General features: G+C 53.5%; 1 protein-coding gene across 3 annotated transcripts in view; it reads right to left on the bottom strand.

The window, feature by feature from the left end:
• PIK3R6 (phosphoinositide-3-kinase regulatory subunit 6) overlaps window positions 1–24,397 on the bottom strand; it is a 38,694-nt gene extending 14,297 nt beyond the window's left edge. The window contains exons 1-9 of one of the 3 annotated variants that reach the window (XM_075044857.1): window positions 23,902–24,397; window positions 18,364–18,491; window positions 10,400–10,532; window positions 6,996–7,079; window positions 5,754–5,845; window positions 3,320–3,388; window positions 2,692–2,824; window positions 1,238–1,307; window positions 631–814 (exon numbers count right to left, since the gene is read on the bottom strand). In XM_075044857.1, coding sequence (XP_074900958.1) covers window positions 631–814; window positions 1,238–1,307; window positions 2,692–2,824; window positions 3,320–3,388; window positions 5,754–5,845; window positions 6,996–7,079; window positions 10,400–10,412 — 645 coding nt within the window. In that variant the 5' untranslated portion in view covers window positions 10,413–10,532; window positions 18,364–18,491; window positions 23,902–24,397. Of the gene's footprint in view, window positions 1–630; window positions 815–1,237; window positions 1,308–2,691; window positions 2,825–3,319; window positions 3,389–5,753; window positions 5,846–6,995; window positions 7,080–10,399; window positions 10,533–15,284; window positions 15,316–18,363; window positions 18,492–23,901 lie in introns of those variants that run through there. The other 2 variants (XM_075044856.1, XM_075044858.1) reach the window with 2 other exon arrangements.
• Window positions 24,398–24,996: the final 599 nt, after the last annotated feature.

A 24,996-nucleotide genomic window follows, 5' to 3' on the forward strand; every position in this document is an offset into this window, starting at 1 on the left:
GAGGAGAGATGCTGGCTGTACTGTCTGCTTAAAGTTTTTTTTCTGGCAGGTTTGCAGCTGATGGACACTGTGCTCCCAGCTGCCACAAGCTTGGGGAGTCAGCAGCAGAGCTGGCAGCTCAAGTGACCCTCAGGAGATGGGGACAGCAGACACACAAAGGTGTCCTTAGAGTGGAAATCACTGAGAGCCCTTGCAAAGTTGCCTTTCTGAACCAGACATCTGTCTTACTGTGGCCCCACAGCTCCTTGAAGGAGGTTTTGGAGAAAACTGGTTGAAACATTTCCACCATTGAGTTGTTTTTGCAATGACCAGTGGCTCACAGAGGAGCCTATATTCTAGCCGCAGAGCTCAGCTTTGCTGTGCAAAACTGAGGACTCAAACTGAAGATTCAAAACCTCTGGCTCCTGCTGCACCAACTCTTATATTTGAAGAATTTTTTAGTTTAACACCAGCTCTGCTCATAGCCCAGCTTTGGAAGTAACACTGGGGCTACTGGAGATGGAGACCACCAGTGAGGAACTCGGGGGGGTCTCTCCACTTGCCAAAAAGCCTTCCCACACTCTGAGGTGCCCAGCAAGACCAGGACCATTGGAAAACCACACATGGTGCTGCAGAAGTGCTGCCAGTTACCTGGAGGCTCGCCTTCAAGCCGCTAACGTCACAGCTCTCGCCCAGGGCCGCCTGCATGGCGTGGATGATCACGTAGCACATGCATGCCCGGGGGCTTTGGGAGACCTGAGCTGCCTTTGTGTCAGTGACCAGCGCGTTGCAGATGGCTTCAGAGAGCAGCTCTGGATCGGCAAAGATGAAAATCCTGCGTGGGGCAGGAGGGTGGGAAAAGAGGGACATGAGATGAGATGAGGACTCCCCGTTACTGACATCAGGGCTGGCACAAGCAGCTCACGTCTCCATTATCCCACGCAGAACAAAAGGGTTGCTGCTGATATTCCCCTTCTCTGCCCTGTCTCCCCACCAAGGGAAGCTCTCTGCCTCCCAGGACCACATAAATAAATTGGGACACATGGAAGGAATGTGCTCCTCCCAGTGCAAAGCTCATTTTAGCGTGGCACTGGATGCCACCAAACTGTGTTCCCCAAGACCACATACTGCCACGTGGTTTATGTCCAAATTGTCTGTTCCATCCAACATTAATTCAGAGCGCAGGAAAAGGACAGATTTCACTATGAGACTATAAAAGAAATAAAAGTAACAACACATTCAAAGAAGCACTACTCACTTTTCCTGATAAGGATACGGATCGCTTTTGAGACTTTGTTCGGAAATGACCATTCTTTGGTACAATGTACCTAGCAAATGCAAGAAGATAAACATGCAGGAGTCAGAGCACGAGAAATAACAACACAACTCACCAGAGCAGCTCGGTGCTGCTCCTGGTTGTAGAGGCTGATGGTGGGTCTGCCAAGTTGGCGAACACCCATTGCTGGACTGACAATGTAAAAGAGCCAAGAATCAGGGCCAGAGTTAAAAATAGTCAAGGACAAAGATAGGCCATGCGACATAAAAGAAAACCCCTTCTATTCAGGGATTATTTCCTGTATTTCCCTTCCTTTGTTTAGTGGATTATGAGTTTGGGAGCAGAGTCGGAAGCCAGAAGAAGAGCTCTACTCCCGGTCTCCAGGCCACACTGTGGGACAGCGTTTGGGTGGATATGAAGAGCACAACGTGTTTCTGAATCAGGAGAGATGTACTTTACCCTCACCCAGCTCTGGGGTAGGGAAGATACATCCACCCCGCATTGCTCAGGTGCAATCATTTTGTGAACCTTGTGGTGCTCTGAGGGAAGCCCCACTGGAGATCCCCATCTCTCCCCACTGAATCATCCTTTTACCAGAAGTCAGGTTAGATAAAGGTGGACCTTGGAGCTCCAGACAAAGCAGTACTGGGGAAGACTTGTCGGGGTGATTGATGGTGATGGGCTGAGACTACCAAGAATGGCACTTTATAATTTCCCACCAGGTTTCTCATATTTTACCTCCACCTCACAAGGTATCTGTACCTTGCACTGTTTTAAGGATTGCTTTTAAAGACTTTTATTAAAGAAAACTTTAACAAGAAGAACTTTAATGAGCAATGTAGAGAAAAAGGAAAATAGAGTTGTCCCCTGGCTTGCTATCTAAAAGGGACTGTTCTCTGCAGAAACTAATGACGTTTTAGTGTCTAAAACCTGATGCATAGGTAGTGGAGGAAGAGCACATGCTGGACAGCCTGCAATTCAATCTCAGATGGAGACTTCACTTTGCAAAAAGGAGACCTCCACAAAATTTACTGAGATGCCCAGGCTAGCAGCATAAGCACCCTGTTTCCCATATAGACAGAGGGGGTGTGTGTGTGTATATATATATATATATATATACACACACACCTGGCCTTATATGGGCTGGACTTGACTCTGGTGGTGCCTACACTGACAGCAGGAGGACCCCAAGGTTTTCAGCTAGTAACTAAGGATCAGCAGCCTGAAATAAGGAGAGGGGAACCCTTCCATCCAAATGCACCCCTAAAACCCCCAAGTGTTTGGCCAGCCCCCTGCAGAAAACCCTGCCATGGCTCACTGCGTTAGGCAAAGGCCAGCTCAGGTACGGAAATTCCCCCAAACCCCCACAACTATTGCTTTGAGGACCCAGGCCATTCAGCACGCCATACATAGGCAGAGCAGAGAAGCCCTCATACCTGGTGCTGTCCTTTCCATCTTCAGCCTGATGGCATAGTCCAAACCGATGGTGCAGAAAGGCTTGGGCAGGGTGAGCAGCTTCTTACAGAAATCATACACTCTGCCGCAGAGCTCGTCAGAGATGCAGGGAGCCTGGAGCGAGAAAGGGGCAGATACGGAGATGCCACAGGCAGTGATCCCTAATGGTGCTCTCCCCACAACAGACCCCAAGGTGGGAGGGCACAGAGCTACACCAAATTCAATATGGATTTAAATGCAATATATGAAGGAGAATCAGGCCCTACAATGGTTTGGAAACCTCCAGCAATACCCACTGAAGGACTGTGGGCACGCTTTTTTGCCAGGTTGTGAATTCCTGCACCATCAGGCACCTAAACACCTCCAGAAAAGGGGGTCGGCTGGAAGGTCCTGTCACTCCCATACATGTCACAGGTGACAGTGTCTCAGCCATCAAACAGCACACTGGGAAATGCACAGTTGAGTCCACCTGTGGTAGTTCCAGGGCTTTGCTGGGCAGGTACTGGGATATTTCAGCACAGGAATAGGTACTGAGTGACTTTGGGTGGCCCCCTTCTGTGGCTTCTGATTTCCCTAGATCTTGCCCCAGCGAAGCCCATGGTAGGTTACCTTTATCAAGGTATACATCAGGGTGTGCAGCAAGGGGATGATGTAATGTCTGAAGTCACCTCGCTCCGCCTGTGGAACCAAAAGGCACAGTCAGTGCAGGCAGCGCCTGGCAGGATGCTGGGATGGGCAGCAGGACTGGCAGCAGCACAGACCAGAGCCGGGGGAGCCACCGGAGCCCCCGGGATGTGCTGGGTTCTGTCTGCTCAGCAGCCCAGACACACAAGGAGAGCACAGGCATTCGCCCTGGCTTAGGGGTGACGCTCCCTGGGTCAAGGTGGGGTTTGGGATCCCTCCACAGGCCATCAGGGTGGGCAGGATGTCCCCGGGGCAGACAGGTCCTGCACGGTGGGCATCCCACGGGAGCCAGGCCCTGGGGAGAGGTGTGGGGGATGGACCATGCTGCCGTGGCCACTGCCGCACCGCGGGGCTGGAGATTGCTGTAGGGATGTGAAGGCTCCAGGAGCTGCTGCGAGAGCATGGTTTGCACACTGACAGCTCTGCAGTGCATACGCAGCAGCCACGGTGGGAGAGGGGGAGCAAAAGTTTCTAACTGAGCTCATGAAGGAGCTCCTTTCTGTTGCAAAAAACTCATGTGGAAATACAAACCCTCTGGGAAAAGCCTGTCTTACATTTGGTGGGTGTGAGACCAGAGTGAACAGGGAGGAGAGATGTTCTTGCATCCCCATCCTGGCCCATGGGAAGCTAGATAGATGCTCAAGCTGACACAGCTCCAGCCCCTCCCTGCAGCCTGGTCTGGCTCTAACAACAGCTCCAGCAACAGCAATGTCCCTGGATAAACCTGGGAAAGATATTTCCACCCCAAAGTTATTTCCGGTACCTTTCTTCAGGGCTGCTGTGCTGACGGATCTGAGTTCAATGGAACTGATGGCAGCAAAGCTTTGAAACAATCAATAGAATGAGTAATACTGAGTTGCTGAGACCAGCTGATATTTGCCCAGAGCTCCGGAGGAACTCAAGCATGAAATTGCTAAATTATCATCTGTGGTCGGTACTGACTGCTCAGAGCTGCTGCAGTACCAGAGGAATGAACAAAAAAAAAAAAAAAAGAAAAAAAAAAAGTGACACTGATTTCAAAGATGATCTTCAGGGAGATGAAGAGAATTGCAGACCAGGAGGCCTGACATCCCTCCTGGGCAAGGAAAGATAAGAGTAGCAGAGCTGTAATAGGTACAAGGGGAAGGGACTGACATGGCTTTTGCAGTGGAAAGCAGACGTCAAGCCCTCTGGGGGAATCCCTGCATCCATAGCCAAGGGTGATGTGGGTATTCCTGTCTATCTGGATTTGCAAAAGCCACTTGATAAGATCCCTCCCCAAGGCACTGATGGAAGCTAAACTGCCATAGGGTGAGAGAGACAGCCTGCAAATAGCCTCAGAGCTGCTTAAAAGGCAGAAAACAAAGATTAGGAGTAACTGCTCGATGATCACAGCCCTGCGATATGTACACAGGGATCTGCGCTGGGCTGACACGGCTCAAGTGTATGATATGGGAGTGTTGACAGAGAGAGGTGACAGCCTCTGCAGAGGGTGCTTGGCCCCCCCCCCGGGGCTGAGCAGCAGCTGGCTGGAGCCACAGGAGCTGAGCAATGCTGAGCAAGGCAGCTCCATCCTTCCAGCTTGAGAGGAGAAATAGCAAAGAGGTAGAGAAAATGGTACGGGGAGGTTTCTGCACAAAGGACGACTAGTGGGGGCTCATCACCAGGGTGGGGAGGAGGAGGTGAAGGGGGCACATGGGCTGTTCATGCCCGGAATGAGAGGACACTGGGTAAAATGAGGCAGGCTCATAAGACAGAAAAGGTGCTAATTCTACACGCGACATCTCACCAAACCACAAACCAGGTCGCACCAGGATGCTGAGGGTGCTAAAGGTTTACACAAGACCAGAAAATGACAAGACAAATCAATGAAACAAAAAATCCATCACAAAGTTTCCATCTGATGCTCTCAGGACAGGATACTGGGTTAGGTGTTTCTGCTCTGACACCCTCTGGGGCGGAAATGAGTGACATGGAGGAGAAATTTCCACTCTACCTGTGACTACAGTGGGCCGGGGTGGGAGGAAGGAGATTTGGGGGTGGTCGGAAGTGTTTTGCACTGTGCTATTTGCAAATTGCAAAGGCCATCTGCCTTTGGCTGTTGCAGCTTCAAGGAGCCTGTGGAGGTTCCCTACTCCGCCCGAGGCTCACCATCACTTTTGGGACAAACCCTGGTCCGTGCAGCCATCAGCTGGGGATGAGTTATAGCTCTGCCCTTGTGTCCCACAGAGTTTTTCACTCTGTGCCATAAGCCACTGTCCCCAGCCAGGCTCAAGGCCCCCTAAAAACACCTGTTTGAGGCGGAATTGAGTCCCCATCCCTCTGCTCCCCTGGGCCCCACAGCCCAGCACTCAGGGGACGTCTCTGAGGCAGCACTCACCCTTTCCAGCTCCTTCACCAGGATCTGGACCAGAACGGAGCTGTTACTGGGATTCTGGTCAATTTTTTTATGCAGGGTCCATCGCAGCATCCCTGAGAAGTGAAAGCCAAGAAAGAGATCAATCAGGTTGCCAAGAAGAGCAGCAATGGATCAGGGGCAGCATTTCACAGAGGAATCAAGAGACCTGGGCACTGTTCCTGCAAAAATCATTTATTGGGATGCTACATTGACATCACTATCAGAGCTAAACCAGGCTTCTCTGCCCTCCGCTTCAATCATTGACCCTCTGCAAGGGACAAGTCATGCTGCTGCCCTGATTCTGGATGCAGCATCGATGTGTTGTACGTCTAATACTGGGAAACCTTTGGAAAAAGGTCCTAGAGATGCTAGGACTGGGGGGCTGGAGAAAAGCAAGGCAGGGCAATGGATGTGAAGTTTGTTTCCTGTTCCCTCTGTTGCTCTGTTTATGACTGCCTGCTTTCACCACCTGCCCTGGGAAATTTGGGTTCCTCCTGGTTCCAGTACTCAGCACCTGAATGCTGGCTGCCGACAGCTCACACTCAGAGGAAGGACCACAAAGCGTCTCAGTCCTGCAGATGTCAAGGCTCATTCCAGACAAAATCAAATTTAATTAACTGTAAAATATTCCATGTACTCCAAGTAAAATCAATTTTTCAAAATCATTTAAGTTTCCTAAGGCTGTAGCAGTCCAGTTGCAGGGTCAGCTAGAGTTTTATTCTCCAAAATCGTAACACAGGGATTTCAACTGATTCTTTAGTGAGAAGCTGAGCAGTGCGTGGTGAATCAATATCCCCGCAGGGAGAGATGGAGAGACTCCAACTCAGAAGTGTTAAGTGAGTTGGACGGGGCTGCGTGGCAAGTCGGTGTCAGAGTTGGGAACAGCACCACAAACTCTGGCATTTGATGTCCCACCTCAGTGATGGACCCCTGGGTGAGCAAAGGGTGTAAAGGATGTAACAGCCACCTAGAGGAGGGATGAAAGCTGCGGAAGCTGGTGCACAGCAGACACGAGGAGCTTGCCAAAGATTAGCACCTCTAAGAGCAGGTTAGAACGGGCAGAGCAGTGCCAGGGAGGTGAGGCCACCCCGTGTCCCCTCACCCTGACACCGACTGAGAGAGGGGAGCGGGGAGGGGGTCGGGGCCAAGCAATGCCCCAGCAAGGCAGCACCCAGGGGACAGCACGTGCTGACCCCCAGAAGCCGTGCTGCGGGTCCATCTTACCTCGGTCGCACTGGCAGGCGGGGTGATGCCCATCCAGCTCTCGCAGCAGCGTGCGGACACGGCGCAGGATGTCCGACTCCACCGCTGCAGGGACAAAGAAGACGTGAGCAGCCAGACCAGCACCTCTGGGAGACTGGCACCCAGGGACAACCCCCGGGGAGGAGGCACTGGTTTAGGTGAGTACGGGGACTGCACCTTCACCACATCCCTCAGGACGGCTGTCTCAGCAGGTTTCAAGCCTGGATGAGCCTCAATGGGAACAAGGCAGACCTTTCCCCAGGGCCACTGGAGCTGAGGGCAAATGCCACCCCATGGACTGGTAGCCTCTGGAGCTATACTGGAGAGCAAAGTGCTCCTGCAGGCATGTGGTGGTAGAGAAGCTCTGCAGAGGACTGCTCGTGCATCAGCTCTACAGAGCCCATCTTTCCCCTTGTTCGATTAAAAAAAAAAATCACACATTAAATATAAAAGCTAACAACATTAAACCACAACTTGGCACCATGAAAGAGCAGAAAACCTCTGTGTTTTGGCACTGTATGGATTCGGCCTCAACCTCACACCCATCACAAGGAGCACTCTTGCAACAAGGTCTGCTGCCCACACCAGCAGCTCACCCCTCGTGGGGAACCCAGGCAGAGCCACCAGGCTGGCACGTCACCTCCTGCCTTCCACCCAGGACCCTTCACAGCCTCTCCCCAACGTGCGACCACCCACCCGTGGGCCCTGAGCACCTTCTGCTCCCCCAGGCAAGGACCCGAGGTCCGTGCTTCTGCCTGGTAAGCACCACATGCACCTTGTACACATCAAAACCAAACTGCATCCTGCTCTCAGCCAAAAATAAGTCCAACCTCAGACCCAGTCTTCAGTATGACTCGTACATGGGGTGAGGGCTCGTGATCACAAGCAAGCTCACGTGACAGCTGGCTGGCCACGCACACCAACACATCGCAGATGTAGAATAAAAGTCAGCCCTGAAAGCATGTGGGGTATCTGTCAGGAAAGCTGCAAGGTCCCTTTACTCCACCACAGCCTGTCTTTGTGTCCCTCCTTACACTGGGCTACGCTTTCCCTATCAGCAAAAAGATTCTTGCTCCTTTGTAATAGAAAAAAAGCATGATCTAGAGTATTATTAGGTGATGTTCTCCTTCTGTAGGAAGTTGTAGGCTAGAGCAGCCAGCACATGGCCTGATCCAGGGGAGGATCTCAGATGTTTGTGGCTACCGTATCCCAGAGTCCTTCCCTGGGCAGGTTCCTGTCTCTGTGTTCACTGGTAGGGTCCAGACCATTGCCAGCAGTGGCCAAGTGGGTCTCGCCTGCATGACAAGGATGCAAGCAAAGAGCAATTTATCCAGGTCCTAAGGAAGCTCCAGACACATACTGCCCTGAGTTCTCTCATCCACATGGGATTGCCTTTTGGGATTGGTGTCATTACCACCACATCAACTGCCCAGTTTTCCTCCTGAATTTGCTCATTCCCTCCACAGCCTCTTTTGCCACAGCTCCATCTTCCCTAACATCAGAGAGATGACAGGAGGGCAGTGGTGGGCATTCATCTTTACCAACAAGAAACAGAGGAGGCCACCAGGACAACACTGTTTAAGAGCTGTGCTCAAGGACTACAGCCTCTAAACCTCCTTCCTTGGCTCTGGAAGGAGATGAAGCCAGCTGGGCTGGGTCCGGTTGGTGGAGCAGGCGGTGCTTCGGGCTTTACAATGAATAGTGACTGGGGGAGGTTGGTTGGGAGCTATGGGAAGGGAAACAGGAAAATACTGGGGGGATTTTACAGCTCAGCTGGAGGGTCAGACCAACAGGGGCATCTCCAGTGAGTGTTCCTGTGGGCAGAGGACCATCAAGACATGATCATGCAGGAGATGGGGCAGCTTTGAGTATCTGGCCCCTCGTTCCTTGCAGACCCATGCACCATCTCAGGATGGGTTTGAAGCAAAAAACAGAGATTTTTTTTGTTCTTCTGCTGTGTCTTTCAGTGGTGGCCCAGGGCCATCATGCAGGGGAGTGGATGTGGCACCGTTCCCACTGGCAATGCACATCAGAGAGCAGGAGCACTTTGCCCCTCACAGCATCGTTGCTGCCTCCTTGTCACAGCTCGCAGGGCAGGCAGCATAGCCGGATACATGACAAGACACTCTCACCCTCTCCAAGCCCAAGACTGCAGCCCCATGGGTCCAATGAGATGGTGACCAGGGCATAGAGGCAGAAGATACGAGCCCTGCATAAAAGACAACTGGAAAATGCAAAATTTAATGTATTGGGGATGGCCTATTCCTGAGTACAGCCCAACAGCCAAAATACTTCTCCTATTTACTGACCCCAGGGAAGTGCAACCCCATAAGGATGCTAGTATGGAGGATTCACCCAATTCAGGCTTCTTCTGCAGAGGAGTACTTACTGCTGCGGCTTCAGTCAAAGCTGTGTTGTTAGAAAACAACAACACACTCGGGTTCACAATTACTCCCATATGCTGGCAAAGTTGTGCGTGTGTCCATGGGAAGTGCCATCTCTGCCAGCATGGTTCATGCCATCGTACCCACATGGGGAGGAACTACAGTGCAAAAATGTCCTTTGAAACAGGATTTTTCTCATTTTGGAAGTGTCATTTGGGGAAATGTCTCAGAAATTTGTATTTTATCTCCTTTTTGTTTTCTCTCCAATGATTTTGTAAAGCTCCTCAACTTCACTATTATGTTCATTGGTTTTGCACTACAGAATTATGAAATAATGGACTATTTGAAATTTCCTATTCTTTTCATTGGGGTATGTTTTTAATTACCAGGGGAAGTTTTTCCTGAACACTGATATAAATACTGTTCTCTTTTTCTAAATCAAAGCAACTACAGTCATGATACGCTGAGGTTTCTTCACGGGGAGCAGAGCATCAAAGCGTTCGTTCCAACACAAACACGAGGCACTTTGATCTAAAAACAGTCTCAACCTACCAGCAACAAACAGTAGTGGCTTAGAAATTAAATAAAACATTTCAGCATTGATATCCTGACCTCGGGCTGCTGGGAGACCAATACCATCTTGTGAAACAGTGTGAAAATAAAACACAGATGGGGGAAAAAAATGGACACAAAAAAATACAATAAAACATAAAACTGCTTTAAAATCAAATGTGAATGTTGCCAGGCCTGGTGCTTTTGAAGTGCCCCTCTACAGCAAATCTTTTCCCTGCCTCTCAGTTACTTTGTGCCTCATTTCCCATCTATCCAGCACAGTCTGCCAACACCTTGCAAAGAGCAAGGTCTGCCCAGCGGCGGTGAATCCTCCTTAGATATCCCTGTATTTTATCAGAGGGTAATCGAGGCACAAGAAGGCAGGTGAGGTGGGTTCGTTTGGTTGGGATCCCCCTGCCCTGGCACCCCGGGGTGCTCAGCATCACCCACCTGTGCTCTCCATGGCCGAGCTGAGGCTGCAGCACGGGGTGGGCACGGCGGCCGCGGGGCGTCTGCAACGATGGGGTGAGTGCGCAGCTGCTTCTCACTCCACATGGGCATGGCCTTGGGTCCTGCGTCTCACCTGCAAAAAAATAGGGCACGCTTGGCTCAGGCTGGCGGTGGAGATCAGGATCAGCCTGAACCTTGCGGGGGGAGCGCAAAGCCACCAGAACACTGTGGGCGTGGGACCCCAGCATGGAGGACATCTGGCAGGGAGGCAGAGCCCTAAAGGTGAGCACAGCATGTCTCAGGGGCTGTGTTTTGCTGGAGAAAGCTTCAGCTTGAAGCTGAACCCATCTGAACACTTGGGACTCAAAGCCTCCCACAGCAAGGAGGCCCCCAGGGATGAGCATCAGCATCACTGAGCAGGGCAGGATCAGGAACTTCATGCTCCCCAGTGTTTAAGAAGAAATGTTCAGGTTAAGTCAAACTGAGTCTGAAATGCAAAGTCCAACCAGAGAAAGGAGAAAAAAAGAGCCCAAATTTCCAGAAGGTTCCTATGCTTGGTGTGCTGATCCGCTGCCATCCTGATCCAGCATCCCAGAGAAACAAACCCTGAGGAAACCTCAGGAGCTGGTTACGCTGCAGAGGGAAGCCAGCCTGGAGCCGGATGGCTTCCCTTGCCCTCAAGCATTGTTCTTTCCAAAGAAAGAGGAAAAAAAAAAAATAGTCCTAAGAGCTGAGGAGGAAGGAAGGGAGATTTGCCTATGACATGACAACAAGCAGGCTGGGGAGCTGGCATGGGGCAGCCGTGGGGGAGCAAAGGACAGCCGGCATCTTTTATGCAAAATACCACCGCTGAGGTGTTCAGCTGTAGTGATCTACCACACAGCTGGGTCCCTCACAGCCCACAGCTCCGGCACCTCCTGGTCCTGCCCTGCCAGTGCCCACAGCGAGGCAGCGGCTCCCCCAGTGCGTTGCCCTCTCCTGTCTCCCCATCCATGGGCACAGCAGCAACCTCAGGACTCTGCTGCCTGCAGTTACAGCCTGAGTGAGCTGCAATACCACCTTCAGCATTTCTAGACTGAGGCTTTTCCAGCCTGCGGGTTTTGCCCTCTCTTCTCGCCTTTAGGGATGGAAGAAAACCAGCCCATAGCTCTGAATTCTATGATTTCCCTGAAACACCCATATTTATGGCTTATAACAGGCACCCCACCTCCAGCAGTCCCCAAACCAGCACAGGCAGCAATAACAATGCAGTCCCATCAGTCCGTTGCATCCCTCCAAGCACAGTCAAGCCATCAGCCTACACTTGTGCTCATGTCTTTCTCTATTTAGGATTCTCTCTATTTATTTTGTGGATTTAGGACCTAACTCTAGCCAGGTAGGTCCTAAATCTGTAAATATCCATTACCAAACCCAACAGCTCTGCAACTGCAGGGAGAGATGGATGGACACACACGGGAATGCCCCTGCCACACACCATTCGAGCCCCGAGAGCACCCTGTTCTCAGCTCATTATGATTTCAGAAGCTCATTAAAGGTTTTCCGTGGCATGTGAAGTTTTCAAAACGCATCCCAGACCCATGTGGACTTTATTTCTGGCCCTGGAGATGGATAACTAGGCCTGGCACTGAGGTACCACAGTGGATTTCCACCGACCGCCGAGGAGAAGGGCTGTGGGAGCAGCTCCCAGCCATGGCTGAAAGTGGAGAGGACAAGGAAGGTGAAGAGGACAGGGGTCCTTCTGCAGGCCAGGGGCTTATTATAGCAAAACCCCTGCCTCTGCTTGCACAGCTGGCAGGCAGCTTGGTCCAGGGCTGGGAGCACGGAGGAGACGCCACCAACCTCGGAAACGCATCTCTGTGGCACATGGATACTGCTGCAGCGATGGACGTGTTCTTTCCTCCGAGGTGACCGCTCTGGGCTGCACTAGGGGTGCGTAGCAGGGCAGAGGGTGTCTACTAAGGTCAGCAAACCATTTCCCCCTCTGCACCCCAAGCTGGTGGCAGCGGTGCAGCCTGCAGGTGAGTCGCAGCGCTGCCCAGAGGTTGTTCCTGCCTGTGGCACAGCCACCTGCCTTCTATCCCTGGCCAGGTACTGGATGACTCCCTGGACATGCTCAGCGCCCCTGGTGCAGAACGGAGAGCAAGGGAAGGATGCTTTCATGCCCCGGCCACAGCTGACTGCAGCACTGACAGCCTGCAGCAAGCATCAGCCGTATGTCTGCGGACAAACGGGACTTTGCTTCTACAGGCAGAAATGAGATGTGCCTCCTGCTATGCCAGAGTCTGGGCCAGGGGAGGATAACATCAATTAATCCTCATAGTTTCAAAAATTACAGGTCACCCCCTTGAATCACTGGCTACAGAAGGAAAGTGAATGATTCTCCTAATCCCTTGCCTACATAAGAGCACCAAATACCACGCAGCAGCGTTACGCAGCTGGTGAGCTGGGTGGCACCGCCGTTCTCGAAATGCTATTCCCTGCTGGGAAAAGTGCTGGGGTCCCTGATGCCGTGGAAGAGCCACAGCACCGGCGCCGAGCGGCAGAGCTGGGGCTGCGTGCCGGGATCCTCCAGTGTGCCTGCCTCGGGGCTCGGAGAGGTTGCCTGCCAAAGCGAAACACAGCCCGCTGCTGATTGCGTCGGTGGTTTTCCACATCCGCATCCTACCTGCCCACACGTGGGAGGGGAGCTGGTGACCAAATGTGGAACTTGCTTGCCTGCGCTTGGTTTCCAGATTTAGAAAAGGACTCAACAGGGCCAGAGCAACGTGAGCTCCTCCTGCCTGATAAACTCCAGTTCTCGGTTCTCCTGTCTGCTTAAAAAGTGCTGGCTTTCCTCACTGTTGGCAAAGAGGAGCTGAGATTGAATCCATAGTCCACCTGCCTGCTCCAAGTGCTTGGGTATCCCAAGAAAATTCAACATAAAATACCAAAAACTGGTCCCCAGCATATTCAGAGTCCAGTCACGCCGTCTGCAGGAGGACAGGTAAACGTCGTATGAGACGTGAAAGGACATACATAGAAACAGGCTGGTGAAGAAGACTGGGGTCAGTCTGGTTCCTGCCAGGTACCAGCTACTGGTTCTTGCTTGGCCTGGCCATAACCAGCACAGGGACCTAAATGACCAGAAAATCACCCATTTTCACTGGAGACGTTTTCTGCCTGCTTGCTCCCCAAGGGTGAGGGTATCGGGGCTACTAAAGGAGGAGGAGGGATGCAGGGCTGAGGATGGGAAGGGCTGTATAGCATCAGCCCCAGTTCGGAGCAGTTCAGATAGGAGGACCACATTTGCCCTCCCCAGCCACGACAGATGGGGATGCTGCCTGCCCTTCCCTCCTTGGCTTCATCAGGATTTTCCCAACAGCAGCTGGCCCTGCAATCATCCCGACACAAATCCAAACCCAGTAACATGGTGAGGAAGGCTTTGAAGATGCAAGAGAAGAGCCTGTGCTGTAAGGAAGGACTAAATTCAGCCTTTGCACAGAGCATTTACAGACAGTTCCTTGCCCATGGGGATGGAGGCTGCTCCCCAGCCAGGGTGCATGGGTAGCTTTTGACTGACATGAATGAAGCCAGGCTGATTTATGCCAGATGACCTGACCTTGGCACCTCTTTGGCTGAGTGGAGAGTGGCAGAGAGCAAAGACCCAGCCTATGCACCCCTGGAAAGGACACTGCCAGCCCCTGCCCTGGCAGTGATGCTGCTCCGGGCAGAGGCTGACCATAAGGGGTGAAGCCCATCACCTGGCAGGAGGGATTCCTTGAACAACACCTAGAAGCCATGTGTCACTGCAGGGACACAACAGCCATCTGTAGCTCCAATGACACACTTAGAGCTGCTATTTTGTGTGAAAAAGCATCTTAGCAGAGGATGCAGGCACACACTATGGGGACGCCAGTGCTGGTGTCAGAGCAGCAGCAGATGTCACCCACTGGCCCCCAGAAATCAGGGGTGTAGCAGGATCCCTATCACTGCACCAGGCTGCTCAGCCTGCTGAGACAGGATCAGTCCCCAACACCCACCCTGTGTGCCTCTGCCTGCCAGGCTGTTCCCAGGACGCAGCAGCCATACATCCCCTGGGAGACCAGATGCAACATGCTGGGATGTGATGCTGGGACCACTCCTTCCCTGGACAAGTCCCTTCCTGCTGGCTCCTTTGCCATTGCCACCCCTTCTGTTCACAGACCATGGGGCTAAAGACCCGTGGTCTGCACTTTGAGCCCATCGAGCCCTGACCCACCATGTGCTGTGAGCCAGCTGGGGGCCCCCCATGCCCACGGCTTGCTCAGGCGCTGCGTGGGGATGGCAGGCACAGAGACGTGTCTGAGCTGCACTGCAGTCCCCCAGCTTCTCATCCAGGCATCCAGGCAAGCTACATCCCCTCTTCAGGTTTGCACTGCTGGCCTGGTGTCTCAAGCAGGGACACTCTCAGCCAAGGGGACTTCACTGCGTCTCTAGGACCAGACCCTCAGCACTAACCTTGCCACATCCCCACATCCCAGCACAGCAGACAGCAAGTGCCAGTGCAGTCTCCGGAGGAAGGGGAGCACAAGACATCAGACCCCCCCACTACAGACAGCCCTCTCTGCCTGCCTCGTCTCTCCCAAAAAGACAGATCCCTGGCAAAAGTAGGGGGATACTTTCCCCATTTCTGGGGATGGACTCTGCGCTGGTCCTAGTGCCCGGTGGACTAACGCAGAGCTGCAAGAGAGAGGGTCACAGGCTTTCGCCTGGGAACTCCTGCCCCGCTCCCCCAAAGGCTGGGGATATCACATCATATGCCCTACCACAGTCTGTCCCTGCACTGTCTCTGCTGCAAGCGGGAGCAGAGGGACCACACGACAAAAGGACCCTGTCCCAAACCTGCTCAGCTCCGGGCTGCACTCACCTTCCCTTGCGTCCCTCCAGCTCCCAGGATCACACGTCCCTTCAGGGTGCAGGACCGTCCCAGCAAGCACATTTTGAGAAGGAGGAAGGAGGAAGAGGTGGAGGATCAGGCGCAGCCAAAGGGCTCCTTGGCTGAGGTGCAGCAGGCAGGAGCTAGACAGCGAAGCAGCGATCCCCGTGGCATCCGCGCTGGACTCCACGTTCAACGCCGCCGAGCACGGCCAGGGCTTGCTTCTGCTCTGTGTGCATGTGCCTGAGCTCACTGGTGACCACAGGCTTTCTAACCAGAAACAGGAAGGGCTCACAGGCCCCAGCCAACACACATGACGGTGGGGAGACGATAGATGAGTCGAGGGGAAATATGACAGTGCAGGGCATAAAAGCAAGCCCTGCAAAAGTGCCAGTGAAAGGGAGAAGCCGCTCAGTTCCCTGATCCACACCCATGAGGGCTTCTCTGCTTTCTGTCCCCCTCCTCCACCTTTGGATCTCTTCCCTTCCTTGCAGCAGACACGAGACACATTTCATCCCGTAACTGGTTATTTTGCTGTCTGCCAGCTCAGCAAGACCAGAGTCTTCTCTGCATTCATCCCACTTCTTTGCAGAGCTGCAAATCCCGGCTTCCTCTCTGCAATTCTTAAAATACCCATGGCATCAGCTGTATTTTATTTCATTTTCAAGAAAAAATTATAAGGAAGGGTGAGAAAAGAAGTCATATTCCCCCCTTTGGTTTTCAATAACTATGAGGGTTTTTTGTGAAAAAACCCTAGTGACTCAAAAGCCACCTCTCCCAAGAATTTGGGGTAGTTATGGGAACCATCTGGCTATATTCTTGAAAACAAAGAACTTTGCAGTGAAAGCACAGTTCACCCCGGGAACTGGCAGATAAGACCATGGTTTAAAGGGCTTTGCAGCCTCATCCTCCTTTCTAAACTACCAGGGTGCTGGAGAGAGTAGGACCTGGCTGAGCATCGAGTGCTGAGCACTCCATAAACCCAATCTCCGTGCCCCTCCTCTGCAGGGCAACAGTTAATGGGGACCCAGAGGTGGGGAACAGTTTGCGATGGCTGCTCTATTGGGCCAAGCTAATACAAGATGAAGTGTGGTTCCATACAGAGGTGAGGCCACTGGGGCTGGGATCCTCCAGTTTGCCTCCCTCCTCACCTCTCCATCCTCCCAGTGCTCACCCCGTTGAACCACCTTCCTCCTGAGCAGGGGTTCCTCATTTGCATCATGCTCTGGCCAGGCCTGCACAAGGAAATAGTCACCTTCCTCCAGGGTTTTCCCCTCCCTGGTGCTTACAGCCAGGGAGGCATGGTGGGGAGCCCACACCAATGCCCTCTCCTTTCTCTGAGGGCTGGTCATTAGCAGGACAGACACCAAAGACACTGTGACGAGGTGGGTTTCAGCAGATTACACTTTACCCTGTTTGCTTTTTGGATGTGTCTGGAGGGTCCCAGCTATGGCTGGGTGGGCGCCACCAGGTTGTACAAGCAGAAGGTCATGGGTCCCTGTAGGGTGATCGGTCCCTACCACACGCAGAGACCAGATTGGGCTGCATCGGCTGCTCTTGTCTTCCACGAAGGTGGATCCACGCTCACTCAGCCCTTGTTAGATCATTTTAATTATATGATGGGCTAGCACCCTTATGGGTGTCAGGATACACCACCTGCAGTCCCAAAGGGCCCTGGTTCAGGCTCAGCACTATGCAGTCCCATGCCAGCGGAGGGCTTGCCTGGCCACCAGCCTCCATGCACGCCTGAGCCATTGCAGCCTGAGCAGAGACAGGCAGAGCAAGGTATCGCACAGTCACAGCCTCACCACCAAGAGAGCTGGGGGATTTTCAGAAGTGCTGCCAACACACTGCCAGCAAATACCCAAGAGCCTTTACGACTTTCAGGGGAATCCAGCCTGACCAGGACCAGAGCTGAGTCCCAGGAGGCTGCCTGGACCACGTCCCACCCCACAGCAGCCCAAGTCCCCCAGCCTGTTCCATTCTGCTGACCATTACGACAAAGCCAGGCAAACTTCCCAGCGAGCACGTGGCACAGCAACGGGATTGCCTCCACAGCTTGGTGTACCCACTGGAGGAACAAGTCCAGCTGTACAGGAAAGCACGTCCCTGTCCCAAGAAAAGGATATTTCCCTCTTAGCTCCAATCCATGGCAGAAGTTAAAGCTCAGTCCTTTTTAAGCCCTCAGTATGTGAGGATGCTGGAGTGGGTTTGAAATCCCATGGCAGGAGGATGGAGATCCGTCCATCCACATGAGTCATCTCAACCCCATCATACTTAGGGGACAGAAGTGACTCAGGCTATCCCCTGGAAACATTCAACATGGGGATGCACAGCCTCCCCAAAAACCCTTTGCTCTGTCTCACAGATCATCAAAAGCTGGAAGAAATCACTAAAATCCAGAACCCCTAGACTAGGTGAAACACATGAGAGACAGACTGAGCAGTGCAGAAATATCTGAAGCTGTGAAAGAAAACCTAAACCCAATGCCTTTGGTGGTGGGAGTTGGGCTAGCAGCAAACAGGCAGGCTCCCTTAGGAAGCCTGGTCGTGCTGCCCTGCCCCAGCTCTCCGACATGCCCAGGCATCCTCCGCTGCCCAGTACACCCCAGCTTGGGTCCCAAATGTCATTGCCTGGAGCTGTGCTGACCATGGCCAGCCCTGGGGATGTCCCCTCTCCCACCTCCTCGCTTTGCCTAAAGGACAGCAGTGACAGACCAGGGCAAGCGCAGTCCATGGTGCGCACACCCTTGCTTTCTCCGAGTTATATTTAGTCCGACTCCAAAGCCAGCCTCTCCACGCCTTCTGCAGCCCTGTATTTAGTTACAAATTCACTACACGGGTAGGTCTGAGGTTTCCTGTGGTTGTTTATCAGCTCGACTACAGACGCTCGCAAAGAAAAACCCATGTATTGCACAGGAACGAAGCAAGGAAAGCTGTTCCCCCACCCGCGCTCCTCCTCTCCCCTCTCCCCCATCCCACCACCAGTTACCGCCCCGATCCCAACTCTTCCCAATCCTGCAGCGGACACCCCAGCTTGCTCCTGGTGTGAGGAATGATTGTACAAATACCATCGGCAGCGGCAAGCAAGCTGTTCTGCGCCGGAGCGTCCTGAAGGGAGACGTGGCAAGTCCTCAGCCGTAGGGAAGGCACATGAGCACGTGTACTTGCAGCTTTTCATCATGAGATGACAGATGTCCTGTGGAGCAGACCAGAATTTGCCAGCCCCTCGCGTTGCCCTCCCCCTTCTCCCTGCAGTTGCCTTCGAATGAGATCGGTTATGAAAGTAGTACATCAGAGGCTTCGTCTAATGTTACAAAGCTCCGGGGCGGCTGCCCAGCCCGCATTTCCTTTTAGCTCTGGCGAGAGTGGCTGCAGCACAAGTATCAGATGTGAGCCAAAGGGGGATTTCTTCACTGCATGTGTTGAAGGGCCATTTCCCCCAAGCCAACCTGAGTATTTGACATTGCATCCTCCGGGCTGCTCAAAACTGCAGCCGACAGCTCCCGAAACACCGTGCAATTGCTCCTCTGGACTCAGCATCATAGCTTACACCAGGAGAAACTGGTGCTGCAGCAAAATCATCCAGGGGAGTCCATCAGAGGCAGGTTTGACATCCTGTTTGCACCTTCCTCCCTCTTAAACCATGTCCGTCTGCCAGTGGAGCAGCCGCTATTTTGGGCCCTGATCCTGACTTCCAGCCCAGCTGCAGAGCCCAGGTAGGAAAGCAGGACAAATGCAGCTTTCCAGCCTCCAGCCCTCCTTACTGTCCAGGCAACAGCAGCTCCAGGCTCCCCTGAGAACCTGAACCATGGCCAAGGATAAACACTGAGGGCAGGGTCTGGCTCCATCTCACCTTACATCAGCCACCCCCGAGCAAGGTGTCTCAGTTAAAATGAAAACTAAGCAAAACTTTCGTTAGGAAACTCAAAAACCACATAAAGATCACCTGCCTTATTTCTGGCCCCATTCGGACAGGTTGCTGGGATGGAGGTGACCTGCAGAAGAGGCAGGGGGACCACGCATGCTGTGGAGCAGCCTGGAGCCCTTCTGGACTGATTTTCAGTTTCAGCTCAAAACCTGGCAGGGCTTGTGGTTTCAGACAGCTCTGATATGAAACCAGATGCTCTCCCTCAGGCTCTCACTGCCAAGGAAACGCATCTCAAGCTCAGACTCTGCTTTCCAGCAACACTTCGCTGCGCCACTTGCCTGCTGGCTGCTCTGTCAAGGCATGTGCCTGCCAGGAGACTCAGGCCCATGGAGGGAGAAGGTGAGAATGGCTCTTACAGCCATTTCACTAATAAAACACCTTCACAGCTTGCGCTGCAGCAGATGTTCATCTGCCCATCAGGACTGAATGAGCCCCGAAGACCTTTGCTAAAGCTGGCGTGGAAGTTGAGCGGCTTCCTGGACACTAACGACTCTTTGGAGACTTCCTTGCCAACGTCACATTTCATTCTTTCTAAGGAAAGAAACGAGTTTTCCGGAAGCATCAGCTTTTTAGATTTAGCATCTCTTTCCATTCCCAGGTCGGCTTTGGAATAAACAATCAGAGGGAAAAAATAAGTGCATTTTGAAAACCACTGCCAGGTTTGCTCATGCAAACAGCCCAGGCAAGTGCTGTCCACCTGAGGGGGAAATAAGAGCGGGCAGAGCTCAGGCTCCTAAATGTGGCCAGCCTAGGAGAGACCAGGCAGTGAGCCACCTGCTTTTGTGAGGTGGAAGGGGCTGTGGGATGGCACAGCTGCTGCCTTTCTCCATACGGTCCCGTTCCCTGAGCAGTATCTCCCTTGCACAGTACCTTCACCAGCACAGTCACTGGTGGTACAGCCCCTTCACTCTATGGACGTGCTCTGTGTCACCAGGTGGGAGAAAGCAGTTTTGTGTTGACAGCAAATCCTTTACCTCTCACAAAGAAATTTGGGGTTTAAACAGCAGTTTCAGGGTGTGTTCAGCATCTCGTGCTGTGGAGCAAGCAGCTCCCACCGGGCTGCAGTGAGATGTGCTCAGGCAGGAGTTCATGAACACGGCTGAGCCGGTGCCACGATGTCACATCGCTGTTCTTGCAGCGCTCTGGCAGTGCGGCCGGCGGTCGCACAACAGTACCCACCAGCCTCGCCTGACCATAGGCATAATCTGGAGACCACACCATAAGGGACCACCACGGGAGTACCTGTACCCAGAAGCCTCAGTGGTGAATTCCAGCACTGTTTATAACTCAGGTCTTTTCTCCCCAAGCGATGCGACAGTGTCTCAGTGCCCAGCTGTGCGCAGGGACACAGTGCTCTTCCCCTCCATAGCAGAGGAGCTTTCACCCAATGCTGCTGGAAGCTGCGCTCAGGTGGCCACATCTGCCCGACAGCGGAGGGGAGGCCACTGGGGCTCGGGGAGGGCACAGAGCAATTGCCCATCGGCTTGGGGGGGGATGACCAGAGCCAGAGTGACCCCAGCATGTTGTGCATGGCACCTTCCCCCGCTGTCAGCAGATGACCAGAGGTGTGCCCTTGGCATTGCTCTGGCAGTGGGGAACGAGCAACGCAACAACTGCTGACAGGGAGCGCAAAGAGAGGCAGATTAGCAAGGAAGGGGCAAGTATATAACGTCGCACCAGGAGGACAAGGCCAGTAATGAGATTTAATTACAGGGTACAGGCAACAACAGAAACCACTGCTCTCAGTAGGACCATGAACACCCCCCAATAACACCAGTCTGGACTGATGAATCACTCTAGAGACTCATAAGCCAAACCCGTCCCAGCACAGATCACTCACAACAGCAGCTCCCTCAGAGCGCAAACTATGTTTGATGGACGGTGCTGTCTTCAAGGCATGTCACACCTCAAAATAGAAAGACGTGACTCAGCCAACACGGCATCTGCCTTCAGAACAGCCATTAACACCAGCAAGGCTCGCAAAAGCAAGAAAGGAACTGGGAAAGCAACGCTTGAGAGCTTCCACGTCTGGGTAGGAGTTGTGGTCAGCGCTAGGAAAGCTGGACACAACCAAACCGAGAGTCCTCTCGGGTCAGCTCTTTCCCATACACTTGGAGCAGAGAAAATCAGAGCTCACCTCTGTCACCAAATCCCCACCAAGGCTGGGCACACGGGGGGATGCTGGGGAGGGGTGCTGCTGCTGCCCACATCCCAACAGCCAGCTGCAAACCCCTATGAAGGTGACTGATAAAAGGTTGTTATGGCCCTGCCACAACAGCAGCTGTGCCCACCCCATGTATCAGAAGGCAGTAGGTAGGTGGGAATTCAGTACACCCCAGTGAGATGGCACACAGGGCAACCCCTGCCAAAGGGGCCACAGACAGGTTTTATGTCAAGGTCCCTGTCACTAGCGGAGCAAGACCATGTCCTACACAAGCAGGAAAGCTCTGAGGTAGCATTCACAGGACTCCCAGAGGGAAACCACCTGAACACAAAGGAGAAAATGGAAACTGCTCCAATAGAGGTGTACAAGTTGGTGCCTGGGGATGGGGGACAGTGGCCAGTCACCTCCCCCACAGCCCTTCCATGAAGCAGAGATCATTTTATTTTTGTAGCAAAAAAAGAAAGCCATGTTTCTGTCATGCAATAACTTGAACATTTTGTCCCATAAGATCCAGGAAACTCCAGTAAAAGTATTGCTAGCTGCCCTGTGCCATCTCACCCAGTGCCAAGAGGTCTTCTCTTCTGTCTGATTTGGGGCCACCCAGGCAGGAATATGGGCTATCCCAGAATGACGGACAGGCAACAGACAGGGAAGTCTCATAGCTCTGTCTCTTTAGGAAACAGGACTAAAAGAACCAAAGCATATGGCAAGCTATTTTAGGGCAGAAACACCATCACAACTGATCTTCCCAGCAGTCCTCCAATACTTGATGTCAGGAGAGCCCTGTGCCAGCGCTGGAGCCCCAGCACCTCACGGCTGGCGGGGAGAGGCTGCAGGGCAGAGCCTTGCAGAGGACAGTGTCTGCTGCGAGCAGCAAGCTCCAGTCTTGCCAGAACAGCTTGAGGCTTTGAGGACTCAAGCTATTTCCTCAGGTCAAATTAACATTTGAGAGAAAGCAGTGCAGTTGAACAGATCATTGTGACAGAGCAGAGGCTGGCTATATATTTCACCAGACTGACCCATGTTTTCTTCCATTGCAGATGTAGGACATACTTTTAGATGTTCAGTAGGACCCTAAGCTGTAAAGGCTTAATGTCTTGTGGATTTGGGCCATCCACAGAGGAACTCAGAAACCGTTTGAGAAAGCCTTAGTAGCCATGTACTTCACAACCAAAGTACCAAACAACTACACAACTAAAAGTTTGTCTAATACTCGGAGGTGATAAATTAATCCTTGAAGCCCAGATGAATTTGCTTCTGTGTTCAGGCTTAGTCGAGAGACAGCAAGACAAACTGCAGCTAAGTTGCGTAGACACTCAGAGAGCTTCCATGGGAGGGCAACAGCATCCCAGGGAGGTGAGTGGTCCTGGTGCAGCCAGAGGTTGCAGAGGAAAATACTCAGCAGGGCACAGCGGGGAGGAAGACTAAAACCTGCCCATTGCACAGAGTTGGCTCATCTACATTTTTTTGAAGCTCGGCCCCAAGCACTCCCCTTTTTATTTCCTTTCTGGACGGGGCTGCTGCACTCTCCTTGTTATCACCACGACCATCGCTGTTTATTGCCATGTCACTGCTGCAGCGCTCAGGGCCCCCAAGAGACAGATGAGGCCCCAGGCCAAGGGGAGGGGAAGCCGGGCAGCCACACGACTGCACAAACAGCCAGCGCTGGAGCATGCATCACCCTGGCCACCCCCAGGCTGCAGCAAAATCCAGAGCACAGCCTCCCTCCGGGGCTGGATGCATGAGCACTGCCAGCCCTATAGGGCAAGGAGCTGGAAGGTGGGAGCCCCAGCGGTGCCAGGGCAAGAGTGGGCGATGGTCGGGACCAGCTGCAGGCAGGTGACTCCGTCCCTTGCAACTGGGAGTTGTTTCACACAGAGCAAAATGAATAAGCATGAGCTAGTGCTGAAACAGCCCCAAGTCAGTGATGTAATTCACTCACCCCATCTGGGCTGAGCAGCAAGCAGTTGCCGGCTGTCTGCGGGCCGTGCGCGGGGGATGCGTGTGCAGCGAGTGGCCGGGGGCCTTGAACGAGTGCCAGAGCAGTAACAACATCAAAACTACCCACGTCTGCTCCAGGGGCGCAGGCAGCAAAGTCTCCACGCTCCTCCCTGGGACAGGCTCCAGGGCAAACCGCGTGTTTCCCACCAGGATCCTGCTCACTGGCAGGGTGCAGCAGGGGAAGCTTGCACAAATATTCCCTTCCTGCAGAGCAGCAGCACGTTCCTCTTCTCCAGCACCATCAGTGCCCCCTCCCTTAATTCACCCCGGGAAAGGAAACCAAACCGACCCTGTTCAAGGGCTTTCCAGGGTCTTTCATCCACAGGGATGCAGCACTCGCGCACACACGCTGCCAACCGCTAAGACATTAAGCACTCCCCAGTAGAAACGCAGCACTGGGGACCAACAGAGCAGCAGGCCCCCTCAAAGGAACGGAAAGAAGACAAGACAGAGGGTGAGCACTGCACTTCCCCAAGCACGGACCCAGGAGCAACACACCCTCCAGCACTCTACCTGCTTCTTCAGGGCAGGCACCGGGGAGCCCGGCGAGTCACACCTGCACCCGCGGTCCCGTCCAGCGCAGCGGGGACAGAGCTGGATTCCGGAGGAGTCATCGCAGGGTCTGCTCTGCCTGGCGAGGAGGTCGGTGAGTGCCGGGAGAGCACCGGGGCAGCTGCCAGGCTCTGCAGCACACTTCAAAGTCTGCAAAGCGAAAAGGGAAGCGCTGGAGTTATTTCAAGACAACTTCCTCTTTCATCAAGAAGTCCCTCAAGGAGAAAGCTGTCCCCGCGCGGGTCGCGCTCGCCTGGTGCTCTCCCGGCGTGCAGGAGCAAGCGAAGAGGGCTCAGCTGTGCCCTGCCTCTAATCCCCAAAAACCAGCCACGCAGGTCAGGCTGCTCCGGACGAGCCTGTCCCGGGGCAGACGCAGCGAGCCCGGGTGCTGGCACAGCCTCTGCCGTGCCACCGACCACCCCGCGCGGGGGCAACTCCTGCCGCGCTGCCGTCTCCCGGCCGAGGCAGAGAGAGTGCCTGAGGCTGCACACCCAGCACCTCGAAATAAACAGTGTTGCTACGAGAGACAAGGAGGAGTCTGTCCAGGAAGACACTTTTCCAGCTCCCCGTTCCAAGCGCGGAGTTTTGTGCCTCTGCCAGCGCCTCCCGCCCGGATCATCTCGCACACATCTGCTTTTGCTCAATGCCAGCGCTGCCCCTGCAGCTGCGCAGGGCAGCCCCTGCCTGCTTGCTGCCAGCACAGGGATGCAGCCCGGGCAGGGGACGCCTGGCCTTTTCTGGAGTGTGTTCTCGGGGAAATTTGCCATTGTGTTGACAGAGGTGTTGGCTGTGCGTTGGTCAGAGCAGGTCTGGCTGCGCTCAGCAGGGCGTCGCGTTGCCATCGCTCGTGACTCAGCGTCAGGAGTGCGGCTCAAGGGATGAGCCCAAACGGGGCCCCAGGTGAGGCTGCTCTGGGCTGCTGAGGTCTGCCAGTGCCCTGACACTCAGTTAGGGTTGAGACCCATTTGCACATTTGCATAAGCCCAAGCTGGCACATGGGAGAGATGTGTGAACCCAGCTGACCCAGCCCAAATCAGGAGATAAATGTTTATCCCT

The sequence above is a fragment of the Buteo buteo genome, chromosome 13, assembly GCF_964188355.1.
Source record: "Buteo buteo chromosome 13, bButBut1.hap1.1, whole genome shotgun sequence".
Classification (NCBI taxonomy): Eukaryota; Metazoa; Chordata; class Aves; order Accipitriformes; family Accipitridae; genus Buteo; species Buteo buteo.